Source organism: Cynocephalus volans, chromosome 9, assembly GCF_027409185.1.
Source record: "Cynocephalus volans isolate mCynVol1 chromosome 9, mCynVol1.pri, whole genome shotgun sequence".
NCBI classification, from domain to species: Eukaryota; Metazoa; Chordata; class Mammalia; order Dermoptera; family Cynocephalidae; genus Cynocephalus; species Cynocephalus volans.
The window spans coordinates 113419118-113440906 of NC_084468.1; the positions used below are offsets into that span (position 1 = coordinate 113419118).

Consider the following 21789-nt stretch of genomic DNA (forward strand, 5'->3'; position numbering starts at 1 on the left):
CATCTCTATAACCATTACTTTGAATTCCTGGTCAGGTAAATCACAAAATCTCACTTCATTCTGATCAGTTTCTGAAGATTTACCTTGTTCTTTTGTTTGGAATATATTCCTGTGCTTCATCATTTCCCTTGATTCTCTTTGTTAGTTTCTGAACATTAGTTAAGACACCTACCTTTCCCTATCTTATTATACTGGGCTTTTGTAGGAGGTTTTCATCAACCTATCCTATCAGAGATTTTAAGGTGCCTCTCTAATCTTTGTGTTACCCCACTGAAGCTTAGAATGTGCCAAATTTTGTCAATACCCAGAGACCGTATGATAGGAGCAAGGCTCTTTAGATGTCGCTAGAAAGACTGGGGTATTGGATGTGAGTTCTCTGATCATTTGTTCTTCTTAAACCCATCTAGTGAATTTTTTAGTTCAATTATTGAGTTCTTCAGCTCCATAATTTCTGTTTGGTACTTTAAAAAATATTTTCTCTTTGTTGAAATTCTCACTTTTTCATGCATTGTTCTCTTGACCTTGGTGAGCATTTTCATGAGAGTTATTTTTAATTATTAGGTAAATCATAACTTTTCATTGGAACTGATTTCTGGAAATTTATTATGTTCCTTTGTTAGGAACATCTTTGGTTGGTTCTTCATTTTCCTGTGGCTTTCTGTGTTGGTATCTGTGCATTGCAGAGAGCACGCACCTCTCTCAGTCTTCATGGACTGACCTCACAAAAAAAGACCCCTACCAATCAGGCGGCCAGATATTCTGAGGGCCTTTACCAACATTTTCCCTCCCCAGGAAGATGCTGGTAGCTATAGTTTTTGTCTGCTTCCTCTGTGCTGAACCAGAGGGGTGAGGAGTTGTGGCATGTACCAGCCTAAGCTCCACTTCTGTTCTCCCCTGGCTGTTTAGACTGTGCTGGACCTGTAAGAGCTTCGTGACTATCGAGACAGATGCTAATTCTCTGAGCAACCCCAGAGAGGTCTGAGTGCTGGATGCATGAATCAACCCTTTCCCTCCCTGGGGGAATTTGAGAGCTGATTTGCATTCACTTGCTCTGTACTGAGCAGGGTGTAGGATCAATGGCATTTATCAGCCCAAGCCAAAGATTCCATTTTTCTCCTGGGTTGACTAGACTGTGCCATCAGAGCTCCAAAACTGGTAAGACAGAAGTCAGTCCTCTGGGGAGGCCCTTCAGAAAATTTGGGACACTGAACGTGCATAACAACCCCTTCTCTCCCCACTGGTGAAACTAGGAGATAGTGGGTATCTTTTTTAGCACATGGTGCTGCATCAGGGGCAGGGTCAACAGTGAGAGGGTGTCCTGAATCTCCCTACTGACTTTGGTGAGTCTGGTTTCACATTCTCCTGGGATGTGGGAACCTTTCAATTAGTTTCTAATTTCTCACATAAGAAATGTGTCTGTGACTTGTTGAATTGCCATGTCTGTGGGGGAAAGGAGGGTTCAGGATTTTCTACTCTGTCATGCTGCTCAAGTTATGTAGGAAAATATTTACTCATTGCATACTCATCATTTTATTGTACATCTATAGGAACCCCCTACTAATTTTAAAAAATTGTTTAATTTACTTTAAAAGTGAAATGTAGTGATTGTACATATTTATAGGTTACAGTTATATTTCAAAACATGTATACAATGGGTAGCAATCAAATTAGGATAGTTAGCAAATTCATCATTGCAAAAATTTATCATTTCTTTGTTATAAGAACATTTAAGCACTTCTCTCCTAGCCATTTGAGAACATATAATAAATTATTGTTAATTATCAATGCCTAGCACTACTGTATACCACTAGAACTTATTTCCCTATCAAGCTGTAATTTTTGCGTCCATTAACCAATCTCTCACTATTCCCCCAACCCTTTCCCTTCCCAGCTCAAGTAACCACCATTGTATTCTCTACTTCTAAAAGTTCAACTTATTATTTTATTTATTTTTTAGCTCCCACATATGACTGAGAACATGTGATATTTATCTTTCTGTGCCTGACTTATTTTACCTAACATGTCTTCCAGGCTCATCCATGTTGCCGCAAATGACAGAATTTCATTCTTTTTCATGGCTGAGTAGTATTCCATTGTGTATGTATACCACATTTTCTTTATCCATTCATCTGTTGTTGGATACCTAGATTGATTCCATATCTTGGCTATTGTGACTAGTGCTCCAATAAACATGGGGATGCAGATATATTTTCAGTATGCTAATTTCCTTTCCTTTGGATAAATATCCAGCAGTGGGACTGCTGGTTCATATGGTAGTTCTATTTTTAGTTTTCTGAGGAACCTCCATACAGTATTCCATAATGGCCACACTAATATAAATTCCCACAGAAAGTATATAAGAGTTCCCCTTTCTTTGCATCCTCACCAGCATTTGTTATTTTTTGTCTTTTTGATAATAATTGCTTGGTTTTTAAAGGCACTTTTCTTCAAGTTTGGCTGTGACTCAAACTTGTCCAGTGATTATGCTCTGAATGCTCTTTGAGATGTACAAGATCTTTACAATCGCTGAACTTTCTCTCTTTAAACTTAGCAGTCTTGTTTGATATCCATTATATAAATTAAGAAAGACTTGTTTTAAGATTTCTCTTAACCATTTTCCTTTATTTTAACCACTTGTATAGCCTTTGCTTTTTATAACACCCTCTTTTATCTATATTACCACTTCTTTATCACTTTTATTGTATCCATAGTTTATGATTCTTAGCTTTGGCCTGAAACTATGAATTCTTCTGCATTAGAAATTTTTAATGTATTCCCTGTGAATGCTCCAACAACCTTTTCCCTCAATTTCTTTCATCAAAATTATTTTGGGTTGTTTATAGTAAATAGGGGTTCTGTAGTATAAGATACCAAATGATTATACAATTCTCACAATTCTAGGAGAAAAACTGAAAGAAATAATGAATAATTGTGATGTTAGTTGAAAGTATAATTCCATGAAGAGAAATATTAAGTGAAAAAAACCCTTTCTTAATTATGGAAATCAGTAATCATTCTGTTCTATAGCACTGTAATAGTATTTAAAAACTCTAAAAAGTACATTATCAAAAATTGTGATTGGAAATTTGGAAGTTAGCAAAAGTAGACTAGGGAGAGATTTGTTCAATAACTGTTCACTTGGTTAAGGAGAACATTTTTTAAAGTAGAATAAAATTGGATAACTTACTTTTGATGGCACAACTCCACTCTTAAACAAAGACATTTTTATTAGGTACTAACAAGAACTGACAGAGTAACTAAGTGAGAATGAAGAAAGAAAAAAGAATTACCTGGTGCATCATAATCCTATTACTCAACAATGAGGTAAAAATAAAATTCTAAGAGCATTAAGGAAACAAAAGAAAAATGAGAAAGTAAAAAGGTAAAGAGTAGAATTGGGAGGGGTAATTATATTTGTTTTAGGAAAAAATTATAGAAAAATTTAGCTGCACCAAAGTTAGTACTTTTGGTACTAATTACTTTGGTACTAACAAAGCTAGTGGTTAATTAACTAACACATGGCTCTTAGTTTCCCTCATTTTTTTTTTAGGAAATAGGCTGTTCATTCACTAAACAAACAGTTCACTATTATTATTATATACTTGAAGGTGTGCCAGATGAAATACTCTTGAAGAGCTCATAGTCGAGATTACTCTTAGGGGCTGGCCGGTAAGCTCAGTTGGTTAGAGCATAGCCTTGTAACACCAGGTTCATGGGTTTCGATCCCCCCACCGACCAGCCTCAAAAAAAAAAGATTAGTTTTAGGAGAGCTTATCAAGGACCCTAACAGGATTTTCAGATTAGGCTATATTTCAAATAGATGTTTGTTAGGTCATCAAAGGTACTGTGAACTATGTCATGGCTATTTTACGTGAAAGAAAAAGATAAAACAGAAATGAGTACTGCCTACCTATTTTAATTTTTTAATTTCATGCAACATTTTCTTTTTTTTTTTTGGTTATTGTTCTTGATTTGCATCAGCAAAAATAAATATGATTATCTATAGTGACAATTTCTAGTTTATATAAACAGTATACTAAATGGTTATTTTCACTTACCATTTCCACATTCTCATTAGTAACATGAAGTTGCTTGGTCAGTTGTTGACAACTGGTCAGCTGATCCTAGAGGGGGAAGATAGGGAGAGTACATAAATAGCATTTTGTTTGCAACCCATGTCTCAAATTAAAATAAAGTCAAGTCTAAAATCATTATGCCTGAGTTAGATGAAGTCAGTAGTATTTCTTCTATTATTGTGTGAATTAATAGTTGAAGATATAAGATAAAAAATTTTTAAATGATTAAAAATTAAGTAAGTTAGCAATGTTGAAACAAATGTAGCTATTTATGTTTTATGTGAAATCATTACTTCTACAAATCAATCCATTAGTAAATACTATTTTAAAACTCGAAGAAGTATATTATCAAAAATGGTAAGTGATCAGAAATTCCAAATGCTAGACAGGCTTTGTCCAATACTGGAAAAGCACATTCAAACCTACTCAAAACCTACGATACAAACTATGGCACAGGAGTTATTGCTCACCCCCTTTCCTGAAATTCTCATGCCATACAAGTTGAAAATTGTTCAATTAGCTGTTATGATCCTATTGAACGTTATTTGCACAGATGACACAAAGAGGCTATTAATATGATGACAAAATTAAAGATTAATAGATAATGAGAGAAATAAAAGCAAAGTGTGATTTGTAAAGTCTTGTATAAAAATATTTAACTGCATAGCTACAGTATAAGAATGACCTTCAAGTAGAAAAAAATAAAAACCTTATGGGATTAGTTGATTGACCTAAATGAGGCAATAGCCCTAAGGGACTTATATTAAAAATGATTTCTAGATCTCAGAGGTAAAAGTCCCTATTGATCATATTACATGTGGATTATTTTCAAACCAGGGCATGTACAGAAAAATCATTTTGTAAACTGTAAAGCATCATATAAATATTATGAATTGTTTAAGTAGAAATTCCTAATTATAATGATAATAACATTCATAAACTGTTATTTGAAAAGTCTATAAATGAAAGGTGAAGAAAGGTATGATAAGCAACTTATTTAAACAGCCATAAGTCAAAATACACACAAAAGAGGTCAAAATTGGAATTTCTCCATAGTGCTCAATGCACCTAGCAGTAAAAGAACAAATGGAGGGATAAAGGAGGCAGATTTCCCAACAGAATAGATGGTCTTGTGAGATAGTGAGTTCCTGACAATAGTGGAGTAAAGTAAAAGCTAGATGTACGCTTTGAAAGAATGTAAAATGATTCTTGCTTTGGATAGAAAGACGTCTTTAATAGCCATTAAAATCCCTTCCTATTATAAAATTCTATTTTGATTAATTTATGATAGACAAATTCGATATCTATTTTAGTAATGGGTCACATTTACAGTGCTAACATTTTCATTTTGTATAGTGTTGTCACTGTATTTGAGCAGGTTTCTTCACTGGCCATAACCTAATGAACAGTTTTGTTTCATTTTGTTTTGTTTTAAGCCAGTTAGGAAATCAAGCAAATAAAAGTTCTGGAGGTCCATTTATACAAAATAATCCTTTAGCTGCTTCTAAGAACTGAACATAGCTTTTGTTGCTAATCACATTATAGAACCAAATGTACACTGGATTGTGCTTTAATTATCTTACCCATTCAAGTGATTTCTAACTATCAAATATCTGTTAACATAAACAATACAGTAGAGGCTTAAGTGTTCCTTTCTAAAACAGTTTCTTCAGAATGTAATTTCTTTTTGATATACGAGAAAACCATGAAATCCAAGATTACCTTTTGTTTTTGACTTTCAAACACATGAATCTGGGCCTCAGTCATATGTTCCTGGTAAAGTTTCTGCAGTCTGTCCAATTCCTGAGAAACAGTCTGCCAGAGTTCCACAGCCTGAATTTTTTCCTGTAAAATAAAAATATTTGATAACTCATTAAATTATTATCAGGCTATTTATTGCATAGTAAAAGTGGATCATACCATATAAAGTAAGTTCTTACAGTCACAAAATAAAAATAGAACTTGTGTAAAGATGGTATTATACTTGTAACATTTATGATGATATAAAATTGTAGCAGTAATAATTTAGAGAATAAACCTAAACACAAAAAAATTCCATATTTTGAAATTGTCTTTTTAATTAGATTTAGCTATAATTAAAAGCATTAATAGAGATATAGATTTACCCACTCTCCTTGTTCCATAATGAAGTGTAAGCCTTAGAAATTAGTGAAAACAAAATAAAACAAAACAAAAAACTCGCACAATACAGTATATTTCTTCTGACTGTAAAAGTAATAAATTTTCATTGTAGAAAATTAGGAAAATACAGAAATATAGAGGATTTTTACCACCTAATAAGTATTGCTAACTTCTAGATAGAGTCATCTTTATAAATGTTGAATGTATTAATGTTTATGAATGTGATTCTATGGGAGAATTTTGGAATTTTTTTCTTTTGACAAAATTAGGAATCATATACTATATGTATTGTACTATGTTCACTTGGCATTTTATAATGAGAATTTTATTAGGTCATTAACTATTCCTTCAATAAAGCATTATCGAAGTGTGGTATGTATGGGTTCCCAGGCTGTTTCAGAGGACCTTGAAGCCAAAATTATATTCATAACAATACGAAGACATTATTTGCCTTTTTTACTCTTATCCTCTCATAAGTGTACAGTGGAGTTTTCTAAAGTTTATATGATGTAATGTCATCATTGCTCTGAGGGCTAATGGAATAAGTGCTTATGCTCCCATTTGTTTTTTTAAAAAGTATCAGTTTTAATTTCCAATACAATAAATGTTGATAGATATATTGCCCATAAAAACAAAAAGCTCTTTGGGATCCTAAATAATTTTTAAGTGTCCTGGATGAGGGGTCTTTAAATCAAGAAGGTTGAGAAATGCTAACCTAGAAGTAGAGACCATTACTGCCTTTTTAGAGAAGTAGAGACTAAGGTTCAAGCAACTTGTCCAGGGTCCCTCAGCAAGTTGTTGACAAGAGTCAGGAAGAAACCTTCATCTCTCTGTCTCTAAAGCCTAAGCTTTTAAATCAGGTCAGAGCTAATTCACTCCCTCAGTTTTAGTAAGAAGGTATACTATCTGCATTTTTTGAACGCAATGAATATACATTTAAAATAAACATAAGTTTATGTTTTTATGAAACTATTACTGACATATATATAACATGCATTCAGAGACTCAAATTGAGAACTTTTACAAAGTCAGTGTACTCATGTGACCAGCACTCAGTTCAAGAGAGAGATTATTACTATCACCTAGAAGCCAAACGTTCCACTTGTGACCTTTTCCATTTACTACAATCCCCCCGCAAATAACCATTATCTCGTCTTCTAACACAGACATTTGTTTTGCCTAAAACCTACATAGTTTTAAAATTTGTAGACAAACAGAATCTGGAGCCAGAAGGCTTGGGTTGGATCTCTAATTCTTGGCTGAATGATCCTGGACAATCTATTTTCTTAAGACTCAGTTTTTTTTTCAGTAGAATGGTCATAAAAATGCCTCATACCTCAAAAGGTCCCACTGTTTCCCAAACCTTCATGATGACAAGAATCACCTGGAGAAGTAGTTGCAAAACCCAGATTCTCCTACAGCAGTGGGTATCAAAGGACCAGCATTGTCAGCATCACCTCAGAACTGCCAGAAGGAGGCAGGGGCAGCAAACTGTGTCTCAAGAAGCCCTCAGGTGATTACGAAATTTGAAAATCACTGTACTAATACATTACTTTTTAAAACGGTAGAACTTACCATTTGGACACAGTACAATTTAACGAATTCCACATTTTTAGATTTTTAAACTATTTCCAATTTTTAATTATCATAAGTAATATTATAAAGAACATATTTACTCATAGACTTTTATAAACAGTTCCTTAGAAGAAATTTCTACAATCTATGTAGTGTCATCATCTAATTATTTGGTCAAGGGATATGAACATATATAAGGCTCTTATTGCCAAAGGGCCTTCCAGAAAAATTTTACAAATCACAGTACTGTAGCACAAGATATTCCAAACTAAAAATATCAAATTAGTTACTTAATATTATACTATTGCTATTGTCTCCTAAAGCAATATATTTGCTCTACAAAGCACCTTTGCATGTAATTTTAATTCTTTTTTGTCTGCCTTGCTGTTCAGTAATGATGATAAAGATGATGATAAAAAAAAATAGGTAAATTCCCCGTGATGACAGGTACATTTTTGTTAAATGGAGACAGAAATGAAGTTTAACATTATGGGAGAAAAAAGGTTACAAAATGAGTTGTACTGATTCTAAATGGTATTTGAGGATAGAAAAGCTGGTTCCATAGTGTATGTAATTTTCAAAATTACTTTCTTATAAATACATTAATTGTCTGTAATTAATAAGGCCACATGCCACGTGGCCTTGGGAAATTCACTAAATCTCTCTGAACTTCAGTTTCCTCAGCAGTAAATGGAGGGAAATAATAGTACCTGTTGTCTAAGAATGTTGTCAGAATTAAATAAGATAAATGCCTATGAATGGCTTATCACAGTGCCTGGAACACAGCATGCACTTAAATAATGTAGATTGTTACTATGATTGTAATTGTATGATACTACTCCACACTGCTTTTCAAGTGTAAGCACTGAGAAACGTAAGACTGTGGAAGAGAGTTTAATAGGTAACACATGTCAACAGTCACACACCTGCAGCCAGACTGCAATAAAATTTACTAAGGAATGTTAAAAAAAAAATTAGGTTATTTGTCTTTTTATTAAATGTAAGACTTTATATAATCTGGAAACAAGTCCTTTCAGATATATATTTTGCAAATATTTTTCTTCCAACCAGTGGCATGTCATTTCATTTGCTTAAGAGTATTTTTCAAAGACCAAAATAAGTGAGATACTAAAGACTACATACTGAGTGATTTTGTATGGCACGATTCCATATAAAAAGCTAGAAAAGCCAAAACTACATTGATTAAAAAACAGATCAGAGGTTGTCTGACACCAGGAGTGGGAAGATTGACTGAAAGAAAGCATGAGGGTGAAGGAAATGTTCTCTCTTGATTGATTGTGGTGGCAGCTGTATGACTGTATACATTTGTCAAAACTCATAAAACCTTACACTTAAAATAGATGATCTTTGATGGATATAAAGTATAACTCAATAAAATTTACTAAAAGTAAAAAATAAAAAAAAAATATAATAGGTAAATTTATTAACTTACATATGTGCTAAGCATTACACTAAGTGCTTTATGGGGATTTTTCATTTAATTACCATAACAACTCCATAAGATAAGAATTATTATAATCCCCATATATAAATGAAGAAGGTGAAGCACAAAGAAGTTTATCAAGATCACAGAGGTAGAAAGAAAAATGGAGACCAAACTCAAGAAGTTTGACCAGAATGAACCCAAGACTTCATCACCTTGCTATACTTCTTCCAAAAACCTGTATGTTGCCATGAAAGCAAGAACCAACATTCTCCACTGTAGCCTCAATACTGAGCACATTGTCTGGCATGTAATAAGCACCTAATAAATATTTGTGGAATGGATGAAGATATTTGAATAGTCAGTTAAACACTGTATGCTTATTACTTTGATAAAGCATAATGTAACAGAATTCTTTTTCTCTCAATTTTCTACTTTAAATAGTATTTAGTTTTTATCTGCTCAGTTTGGTTTCATCTAGTTTTCATGCATGACACAAAGGTCTTCCAATCTAGTGATGAGTAATTATACAATTGTAAATGTTTTATCAGAACTGTAAAAATGAATTAATACATAACATGTATGCATGAGTGTAAGTAATAAGCAGAAGTAACACTTGAGATTATTGTTTTATGGATTTTTTAACATTTCAGAATGGTTAAAGAGTGCACATTGCACCATGGCTTTTGAAAGACACATGAAGATACCTGAAAAATTTCATGGAAATATTTGTATTATCTATTAATTCTATTTTTCCATGAACTTTTTGAAGTATCCTCATATTTAATATCTGGTTAAAGTATTTATAAGTCTAAATAAATTTCAATTTACTTCTATATAAACAATTATAAATCCTTGCCAGTCTAGAACAAAGACATGCTTTCCTCATCATTTATTTCCTCCATTACTTTTTAAAACTCTTCCAGTTACCTTTTTAAAAATTCAGTGATTCAGTGTTAAATACATGTTCCCTACATAGCTAAATATAGCCTTTTTGATTTGACTAAAAATATCACTTTCATAGGAATTCTAAAATCAAACTTCTAAAGAATAAAACTCTGACTTCTCACAGATAATTATAAAATCAAAATTGTAATCCAGAATTTCTAATTCCCATTTATAAATTAAAAAAACTGAGGCACAAAAAGATTTTTCTATGATCATATAGCTAGAAAGTAGAAGAATGGAGATCCAAATTCATGCAAGATATGAGACACTTGGGATATAAAATTGTAAATTAAAATAAAATTCCCTTGTGTATAAATTCCAAAAAATTAAAGTGTTGAACAACAGGATACATAGCTTCCCAAAGATTTCAATTACTATGAGAAAAGAAAAAAGGGGAGAAAATATAATTCTAGAAGTATAACTCTGAAAAATGTAAATTTAGAGAAGTGAGGTGATTTTTTTTTCTTTAAAAATTTCCTTTGACATTAAAATTTTACAGGACAAAAAAAATCATGTCAAATCTTTATAATTCAATTAAAATATATATTTGACAACCATATTTATAACAACAGTGGGCATTTATTACAGGTTTTGTTTCCCGTTACAAGCTTGTAAATTGTAAAAAATCATCGAAATGTCAACAATTTTGTTATTCTGTTATTCATAAATAATGATTAATGATTAACACAGATTTTGAAAAGCAGTTAATTCAGGATATAATTTTTTGAAAAAACGTATGTCACTCACTTGATTTGCTAGTTGCAATTGTTTTTGAAGGTTCCTGACTGTTTCATCATCTGTATATATTTCATTTCCTATCTCTGTGCCAAAGGGAAGGGCCTCCAATGGCTTTTCATCAGCAACTTTCAATTCACTGTGCAACCTTTGGAACAAACAATTGACATAATAATAACCTAAATTCATTTTAGTAACAGTAATTACTGTTTTGAGCTTATTAAATACATTTTTTTACATAAAATAATTTTTAAGTAGACTTCAATTAAAAATTACAAGTAGAATTCAAATTAAAAATTACAAGTGATTAATCACTATTAAATACTGTTATGGGAATAAAGATTACATAACAATTTCAGATGTATTCAATTGACCATAACTAATTCAAGCATAAGTCACTTTGTCTTAGAGAGATTTTAATTTTTCAAAAAGGTAAAATTCAAGGCTGGCCGATTAGCTTGTTTGGTTGCAGCATGGTATCGATAGCATCAAGGTCAAAGGTTCAGATCCTCATACTGGCAAGCCACAAAAAAAAAAAAGTAAAATTCTGATGTTATACCTATTAAATGATAATACAAGCCATTCAAAAAAAAATTTTAAATATGATAATAGTTTCATCCCGTCAATCAAATGAAAATGGTACATTAAATCTTGTGGAATTATTTGTTATTTTCTTCAGTGAGTTTCACAAAACTTATTTGATTTCTTACTAGTTCCAGTTAATAAACAGAGTAGAATAAAATGTTGGCTGGTTATAAAATCAAGACTATGAGAAGCTTTATTTGACAGCACATCCTTACATAAGATTGACCATAATTCCGAAAGCCTTAAATTCAACTTTAATTTTAACATTAAATTACAGATATTTCATGCTTTAAAACAACTACCAAAAAAAGCACAGGAAGGTACAATTTAAAAGAGTGATTAACTGCTTTAATTTAAAATGATATAAACCTAGTAGAAAAAAGTTTTATAGAATCACAAAAGCTTGAAAACACTTATTTCATATAATTATAAACAGAAAATATTATTTATAACAAACACATTTCAAGGTGAAAACTACAAAAAACCCCACATCTATCTACCTAAATCATTGAGAGAATAATTATCTACTGATATTACAAATCTCCTTCGAAACTAGAAAACTTCAATCTTAATTTTTAGAACAAATTCATCAAAAACAAAGTTCATCAAATACAGTAAAACTAAGGGGATAATTACTTTAGAAAGAAAAAATAATAATTACAGTCTAAGAACAGAGCTTGTTAATTATTCCCTAATTAAAAAAGGAAATATACTTCAAAGTATCAATAACACAAATGATTTTACTTCTAAATATCTAACAGTATTTTAAAAATATTTACTTTTCTGATATAAAAATATTTATTTAATAGAAAAAATTGAACAATGTAGAAATATACCAGAGTTTTAGAAAAGACACATCAAATCTTATAAACAATGCTGTGCTGCAGAGGGAAAAATACTGCATGTCCTCACTCATAAGTGGGAGCTAAGAGAGAAAGAAGGAAAGAAAGACTACAGTGGTGCATTGGATTGCAGAGGGAGAGAACATGCTTAGGGTTGCTGTGGCAGGATGAAGGGGGGAGGTCAGGGAGTAACTGGGTTGGAGACACAGGTAATAATTGCAATTTGTGATAATAGGCATGCTGATAGCATTGATCTGATCATCACATCCTGGGCATAGGTGGTGAGGGTCAGCTTTGTTACTCATGAATATGCAGAATCAATAAAAAAAGAAAGAAAAGGCTGTACTGTATTTTCGAGAATTTTTATTTTCCATTAAAAATGGACAAATAGATACATCATGTTGCTAATATAATATTAGAATCTGCCTTTTAATCTGTATTATTGAAAAATATGCACCCTCCCATATTGTAAAGTCTTCTGTAAATATTTTAATAAGTGGCATAATATTTCATCAATTCATCATAATATATCTGCAACATAATCTATTGATTCTCCTAATAATTTAAAATTAATAGTCTTTCCCTCCCTCCCTCCCCTCGGGGCCCAAGTGCTGGACGTGCCTGCGAACCCTCCAGGTGGCGTCCAACATCTGTATTTCTTTCCCCACATCTGCGTCTTGCCGTCCCATAGCCTACCCAGCGCCTTAGCCTGGCTGACTGCATGCCAACCAGGGAGGCACCCCCCTGGAAGGCACAAGACCAGCGGAGACCATGTGCCACACAGCACCAGCGCACGACTGAGCACGTAGGCCTTGCCACCACCAGATCCTATCCCTGGACCAGCTGAGAGTGCACTGACCAGAGAGGTGTCCCCCTGGAGAGGTCCGAGAACCGCAGAGATCATGTGCACTGTGGCACAAGTGCATGACTGAGCAGGTAGGCCTCACTGCTGCCGAACCCCATCCCCAGCCCAGCCGAATGCACACCAACCAGAGAGGCACCTACCGGAGAGGCCTGAGACCCACAGTGACCACATGGCTGAGGCACCAGCAGGTGACTGAGCAGGCACTGGGACAGCTGTGCCAAACTGGCAGCCTTGGCAGGATCCTAGCCAGACAATAATGTTGAACAAGTGGACCATGAAATCCCTTGCCACAATGACTAAAGATCAAAGGAAAGATACCAGAAATATGAAAAAAGGAAGTGCACCACCAAAGGGGAATAACTCTCAAGCTCTAGATCCTATAGAACAAGAACCCATTGAAATGTCTGACAAGGAATTTCAAGTGATAATTCTAAGGAAAAAAAATGAGATATGAGAAAACTCAGCTAGACAACACGATGAAACAAGGAAAAGTATACAGAACCTCAAAGAAGAAATGTACAAGGAAATCAATGCCCTGAAAAAGAATGTGGCAGAGCTTGTTGAGCTGAAGAATTCATTCAATGAAATAAAAAACACAACAGAAAGTTTAACCAGCAGGCTTGCAGAAGCAGAAGAAAGAACTTCTGGCCTTGAAGATGGGCTGTTTGAAATAACACAGGCAGACAAAAAAAAAAAAAAAAAGGAAAAAGAAAAGAGAATTAAAAACATGGAAGAAAATCTAAGAGAAATATCAGACAATCTTAAGCACTCAAATATCTGAGTCATTGGTATTCCAGAAGGGGAGGAAAAAGGAAATTGCATTGAAAACATATTCAATAAAATAGTGGCAGAAAACTTCCCAGGTATAGGAAAAGACACAGATCTTCAGATTCAGGAAACTCAAAGATCCCCAACTGTATTCAACCCAAAAAGGTCTTCTCCAAGACATGTTATAGTCAAATTGGCAAAATTCAAGGACAAAGAGAGAATCTTCAAAGCTGTAAGAGAGAAGCATCAAATCACCTATAAGGGAGCCCCAATCAGGCTAACATCAGACTTTTCATCACAAACCCTAAAAACCAAAAGGAATGGGATGATATATTCAGAATACTAAAAGACAGAAATTGCCAGCCAAGAATACTCTACCCCGCAAGGCTATCCTTCCAAAATGAAGGGCAAATAGTATATTTCTCAGACAAACAAAAACTGTGGGAGTTCACTACCACACAACACCCTTACAAGAAACCCTCAAGGGAGTACTGGGTTTAGTACCTGAAAAATAACTACCTACCACTGCCATAAAAACTCAAGAAAAATCAAAACCCACTAGTAAAATAAAAATGCCAACAATGAAGAGGAAAAAAAAAAAGTTTATCTACAACCCAAGGAACCAACAAATACAGAAGACAAACAGTAAATCAGAAAGAAAGGAACAAAAGACACTTAAGACATCCAAACAAAAATCAATGAAATGCAAGAAATAAATCAACACTTTTCAATAACTCTTAATGTAAAAGGTTTAAAAACCCCAATCAAAAGACACAGACTCGCTGACTAGATTAAAAAGGAGGACCCAGCTATATGCTGCCTTCAAGAGACCCACCTCACCTATAAAGACTCACATAGACTAAGAGTGAAAGGATGGAAAAAGATTTACAATGCAAACAGAAATGAAAAAAGAGCTGGAGTAGCTATTCTTATATCTGATAAAATAGACTTTAAACTAAAAATCATAAAAAGAGATAATGAGGTCCACTACATAATGATAAAAGGATTCATCCATCAAGAAGACATATCAATCATAAATATATATGCATCCAATGCCGGAGCAGCCAGATTTATAAAGTAAACCCTATTAGACCTAAAGAGGGAAGTAGACACTAATACCATAATAGCAAGGGACCTGAACACCCTACTATCAATATTGGACAGATCATCTAGGAAAAGAATCAGCAGAGAAACACAAGATCTAAACAACACTCTGGACCAATTGGAATTGGCAGATATCTACAGAACATTCCACCCAACAACCTCAGAATATTCATTCTCATCAGCATATAGATGATTCTCCAGGATAGATCACATGTTAGGTCACAAATCAAATCTCAATAAATTTTAAAAACTTGGAATTATCCCATGTATTTTTTCAGACCCCAATGGATTAAAATTAGAAATCAATAACAAACAAAATTGTAGAAAATATACAAACACATGGAAATTAAACAGCATTTGACTGAATGACATATGGGTCCAAGAAGAAATCAAACAGGAAATTAAAAAATTTACTGAAACTAATGAAAGCAATGGTACATCATACCAAAACCTGTGGGATACTGCAAAAGCAGTACTAGGGGGAAATTTATCACATTAAATGCTTACATCAGAAGAGTGGAAAGATGGCAAATGAACAACCTAATACTTCACCTTAAAGAACTAGAAAAACAAGAACAATCCAAACCTAAAGTTAGCAGACGGAAAGAAATCATTAAGATCAGAGCAGAACTGAACGAAATTGAAACCCAAAAAACAATACAAAAGATCAACAAATCAAAATGTTGTTTTTGAAAAGATAAATAAAATTGACAAACCATTAGCACAGCTAACGAAAAAAAGAACAGAGAAGACCCAAATGCTAGAGATGAGAAAGGTGATATTACAACTGATACCTCTGAAATACAAGGAATCATTAGAGACTACTATAAACAACAATATGCCAACAAATTTGAAAATCTGGAGGAAATGGATAAATTTCTGGACACACACAAACTACCGAAACTGAGCCAAGATGATGTAGAAAATCTGAACAGACCAATAACAATAAAAGAGATTGAAGCTGTTATCAGAAGGCTCCCAACAAAGAAAAGCCCAGGACCAGATGGATTCACAGCAGAGTTCTACCAAACATTCAAAGAGGAATTGACATCAATTCTCTACATACTATTCCAAAAGATTGAAACAGAGGCAATTCTCCCAAACTCATTCTATGAAGAAAACATCACCCTGATACCAAAACCAGGTAAAGATACAACTAAAAAGAAAACTACAGTCCACTAGGCTTGATGAATATAGATGTAAAAATCCTCAATAAAATACTACCTAACAGAATACAGCAACACATACACAAAATTATACACCTTGATCAAGTGGGATTCATCCCAGGGATGCAAGGTTGGTTCAACATAAGCAAATCAATAAATGTGATACACCATATCAATAAAATCAAATACAAGGACCATATGATCATCTCTATAGATGCTGAAAAAGCATTTGATAAAGTTCAGCACTCATTTATGACAAAGACCCTGTATAAGCTAGGTATAGATGGAAAGTATCTTAACATAATTAAAGGCATATATGATAAACCCATTGCTGATATCATCCTGAATGGGGAAAAGCTGAAAGCTTTTCCTTTAAGAACAGGAACTAGACAAGGATGCCCACTCTCACCACTTCTATTCAACATAGTGTTGGAAGTACTAGCCAGAGAAATCAAAGAGAAGGAAATAAAGGGTATCCAGATTGGAATGTCCATGTTTGCAGAGGACATAATCCTATATATCAAACAGCCTAAAGCCTCTACAAAAAAGCTCTAGGAGTTGATAAATGATTTCAGCAAAGTTGCAGTATACAAAATCAACACACGAAAATCAGTAGCATTTCTATTCTCCAATAGTGAACATGCAGAAAGAGAAATGAAGAAAGCATGCCCATTTACAATAGCCATACACACACAAAAAAATACTTAGGAATAGAGTTAACCAAGGATGTGAAAAATCTCTACAATGAGAAATACAAACTACTGCTGAGAGAAATTAAAGAGGACACAAGAAGATGGAAAGATATCCCATGCACTTGGATTGGAAGAATTAACATTGTGAAAATGTCCATACTACCCAAAGTGATATACAAATTTAATGCAATCTCCATCAAAATTCCAATGACATTTTTCTCAGAATTGGAAAAAACTATCCTAACATTTATATGGAATAACAAAAGACCACGCATAGCCAAAGCAATCCTGAGCAAAAAAATAAAGCTGGAGGCATAACACTACCTGGCTTTAAACTATACAACAAAGCTATAATAACCAAAACAGCATGGTACTGGCAGAAAAACAGACGCACTGATCAATGGAATAGAATAGTGAATCCAGAAATCAACCCACACACCAACAGCCATCTGATCTTTGAAAAAGGGACCAAACCTATACACTGGGGAAGAGATTGCCTCTTTAGCAAATGGTGCTGGGATAACTGGATATCCATATGCAGGATAATGAAACTAGACCTATACCTCTCACCATATACTATAATCAACTCAAAATGGATTAAAAAATTAAATATACACCCTGAAACAATAAAGCTTCTTAAAGAAAACCTACAAGAAACACTTCATGAAGTAGGACTGGGCACAGACTTCATGAATATGACCCCAAAAGCACAGGTAACCAAAGGAAAAATAAACAAATGGGATTATATCAAAGTAAAATATTTCTGCACAGCGAAGGAAACAATTAACAGAGTTAAAGACAACCAACAGAGTGGGAGAAAATATTTGCAAAATAGACATCTGACAAAGGATTAATATCCAGAATGTACAAGTAACTGAAACAACTTTACAACAAAAAAACAAGCAACCCAATTAAAAAATGGGTAATAGAACTAAACAGGCATTTCTCAAAGGAAGATATACAAATGGTCAACAGACACATGAAAAAGTGCTCAATATCACTCAGCATTCGGGAAATGCAAATCAAAACCACACTGAGATACCATCTCACCCCAGTTAGGATGGCTAATATCCAAAAGACTGTGAATGATAAATGCTGGCGAGGTTGCAGAGAAAAAGGAACTCTCATACACTGTTGGTGGGACTGCAAAATGGTGCAGCCTCTATGGAAAATGGTATGGAGGTTCCTCAAACAATTGCAGATAGATCTACCATATGACTCAGCTATCCCACTGCTGGGAATACACCCAGAGGAATGGAAATCAAGTTGAAGGTATATCTGTTCTCCAATGTTCACTGCAGCACTATTTACAACAGGTAAGAGTTGGAACTAGGTCAAATGTCCATCACCAGATGAGTGGATACAGAAAATTTGGTATATCTACACAATGGAATACTACTCTGGTATAAAGAAGAATGAAATACTGCCATTTGCAACAACATGGGTGGACCTAGAGAGAATTATATTAAGTGAAATGAGTCAGGCACAGAAAGAGAAATATCACATGTTCTCACTTATTGGTGGGAGCTAAAAATAAATAAATAAATACACAAATAAACTGAGGAGGAGGGAAGAAGACACAACAATTACAATTCCTTGAAGTTGATATGAGAAGTGAACAGATATGAGGTTGTTGGGAGTGGGGGGAGAGGGAGGGAGATTTGGTAATGGGCCACAATACTCAACCACAGTGTATACTGACAAAATAAAATAAAATTAAAAAAAAAAAAAAGCTCGTCTCTTGCCCGCATTATTCATGGGCTTATACAAAACATCTTTCAAAATGTGTGTTCCATGTTATCTCTGTTAAGAAATGAGGGTTCCACCTCAATGTTCCTCTATAGCCTGTTTCATATCTCTATTACTGTACCTGCTAATTTTCTGTAAATTCTTAGAAGCTAAGGGAACTTCTGTACACATTTTTGTGTCCAGCGTACCTAGCATAATAACTCATAAACAGTAAGTTCTAAATACTATTTTTATATTAATGAACAAAATTTAACTGAAATCCTATCAGATGAAGACATACAGGTATTTAGTCTATGTATTTCTTTTAATTTTACACATATGTAGAATTTCACTATACTGTTAAACACACTATTTTGCTTTAAATTTTATAAAACTGATTAAAAATACAGATGTAATAAAAAATATGAATAAAACACACTACCAAAAAAAATTTTTTTTAAATAGTAAAATGAAATGAAAAATAGTTAAATTAATATTTAGTACACTGTAATTTAAACATTAGAAACATTGAGAATTAAAGAGTTTTATTTCTTTGTAAAAAACTTAGTTATAACCAACAGTACAGTTATAATGAACAGTAAGACAGTTTTTAGAATAAAAATTTTGCAAAAATTTTTAAAGATCACAGAACAATCATAATTTTCCCCTATCAATTACTAAGATCATTTTGCATGGTTTCAGCTTGAAAGGTCATTTTTATAGCACTTCACTCTTATGCAAAGCAAGGACTATCTCTATATAATTCATTTTTGTATGTTTAGTATTTGTAATACTTTGGGTGGGGGTGTCTAATCTTACTGTTTGTAATGCCTGCTGCCTCTCACTCAATGTATCCTGATTTGTAGGTGTTTTATAATTTTGTGTTTAGTTTGCTGTCCTTTTTCTAGCCTCTTCAGCAAATTCTTAGAGATCATTGATTTTCAGCCTTTCTTCTTTTCTAATGCATATACTTAAGATTATAGATTTTCCTTTAAGAATGGCCTTAGTGCCAACCCACAAATTTTGATATCGTTATTTTTATTATTAATCAGTTGAAAATATTTTCTAATTTTCACTGTGAATTCTTTGACCTCTGAGTAATATTTAGACGCATATCGTTTAATTTAGACAGATTGAAGTCTGGCTTGAGGAAGTAACTGCTTGAGCTAAAGCCGACCCGTATATCGTTTAATTTAGAAACAGCTGAAGATTCTAGTAACGGTTTTAGTTGCCTTTTTGTTATTCATTTCTAGCATAACTTTCACTGTCATCAAAGAACATAATACGATAGTATCAATCCTTTAAAAATCTCTGAAAGCTGCTTTTTAGAGTTGATCAATTTTGGAAATGTTTCACGTGTACTTATAAAGAATGTGTATTCTGAAGGTCCTGGGTATTAGTTAGTGTTCAATATATGTCCCTTAAGTAGATTTGTTCATTACATTGTTCACTTATCACATACTCAATGTTTTTTCTGGTTGTTATTTCAACTACTGAGAGCAATCTGTTCATATTTCCTACTGCATGGTGGATGTGTCTGTTTTGCCATTTACTGCTATCATATTTTTATATTCTGATACTTTATTATTAGGTGCTTACAAATTTAGAATTTTCATATCTTTTGGGCAAACTGAATTTTTTATCATCATGAAGTGTCCCTTTTTATCTCTAATAATCTGTTTTGCATTAAACTCTACTATGTCCAGTATTACCAGCTTGCTTTTGGTTAGCACTTGAATTGTATATCTATTTTCTATCCTTTTATTTTCACAAACTCTATATTCCTATATTTTAGGAATATCTCTGATTAGAAGCATATACAAGCATACTTTGGAGATACTGTGAGTTTTGAAGCCAATATTGTACTAAAGGGAGTCACATGAATTTTTAGGTTTTCCAGTGCATATGTTCCCAGTGCTATGTTTACATTATACTGTAGTCTATTAAGTGTGCAACAGCATTATATCTAAAAAAAATGTACAGTTTAAATAAAAAAAATACTTTATTGCTAAAAAATGCTAACAATCATCTCAGTCATCAGCAAGTTGCAAACTTTTTGCTGGTGGATGGTCTTCCCTTGATGTTGATGGCTGCTGACTGATCAGAGTGGTGATTGCTGAAGGTTGGGGTGGCTGTGGCAATTTCATAAAATAGGACAATGATGCAGTGTGCTATATCGATTGACTATTTCTTTCATTGACTATTTCTCTGTAGCATTCAGTGCTGTACTTTCAAAATTGGAGTTAATCCTTCCAAACCCTGCCACTTGTTCACAGCATCTTCATCGGGAGTATATTCTATCTCAAGAAACCATTTTCTTTGCTCATTCATGAAAGTTATATCATAAGATTACAGCAATTCAGTCATATTTTCAGACTCCACTTCTAATTCTAGTTCTCACTATTTCCACCACATCTGCAGTTACTTCCTCCACTGAAGTCTTGAACCCCTCAAAGTTCCATCTATGAGGGCTGGATTCCATCCATGAGGGCTGGAATCCATCCATGAGGGCTGGAATCAACTTCTTCCAAACTCCTGTAAATGTTGATATGTTTATCTACTCCCATGAATCATTAATGTTCTCAATAGCATCTCAGAGGAGTCATAAACTATGGTAGCTATAGCCTTATGAAATGTCTTTCTTTAATAATAAAACTTGAAAGTTGAAATTACTCCTTGATCCATGGGCAGTAGAATGAATGTTGTGTTAGCAGCCATGAAAACAACATTAATCTCCTTGTATATCTTAATCAGAGCTCTTGGATGATTGGATGCATTGTCAATGAGCAGTGAAATTTTGAAAGGAATATTTTTTCTGAGCAGTAAGTCTCAACAATGGATTTAAAATATTCAGTAAACCATGTTGTAAACAGATGTGCTATCATCCAGGCTTTGTTGTTCCATTTGTAGACCACAGGCAGAGTAGATTTACCATAATTTTTAAGAGCCCTAGGATTTTCAGAATGTAAATAAGCATCAGCTTCAACTTCAAGTCAGCATCTGCATTGGCCCTTAAGAAGAGAGTCAGCCTGTCTTTTGAAGCTTTAAAGCTAGGCAGTGACTTCTCTCTAGCTAGGAAAGTCCGAGGTGAAATCTTCTTCCAATATAACACTATTTCG

General features: G+C 33.6%; 1 protein-coding gene across 1 annotated transcript in view; it reads right to left on the bottom strand.

The window, feature by feature from the left end:
- Positions 1-21789, bottom strand: part of SCLT1 (sodium channel and clathrin linker 1) — a 226989-nt gene that overhangs the window by 145176 nt on the left and 60024 nt on the right. The window contains exons 6-8 of the mRNA XM_063108441.1: positions 10933-11068; positions 5799-5921; positions 4059-4124 (exon numbers count right to left, since the gene is read on the bottom strand). Coding sequence (XP_062964511.1) covers positions 4059-4124; positions 5799-5921; positions 10933-11068 — 325 coding nt within the window. The remainder of the gene's footprint in view (positions 1-4058; positions 4125-5798; positions 5922-10932; positions 11069-21789) is intronic.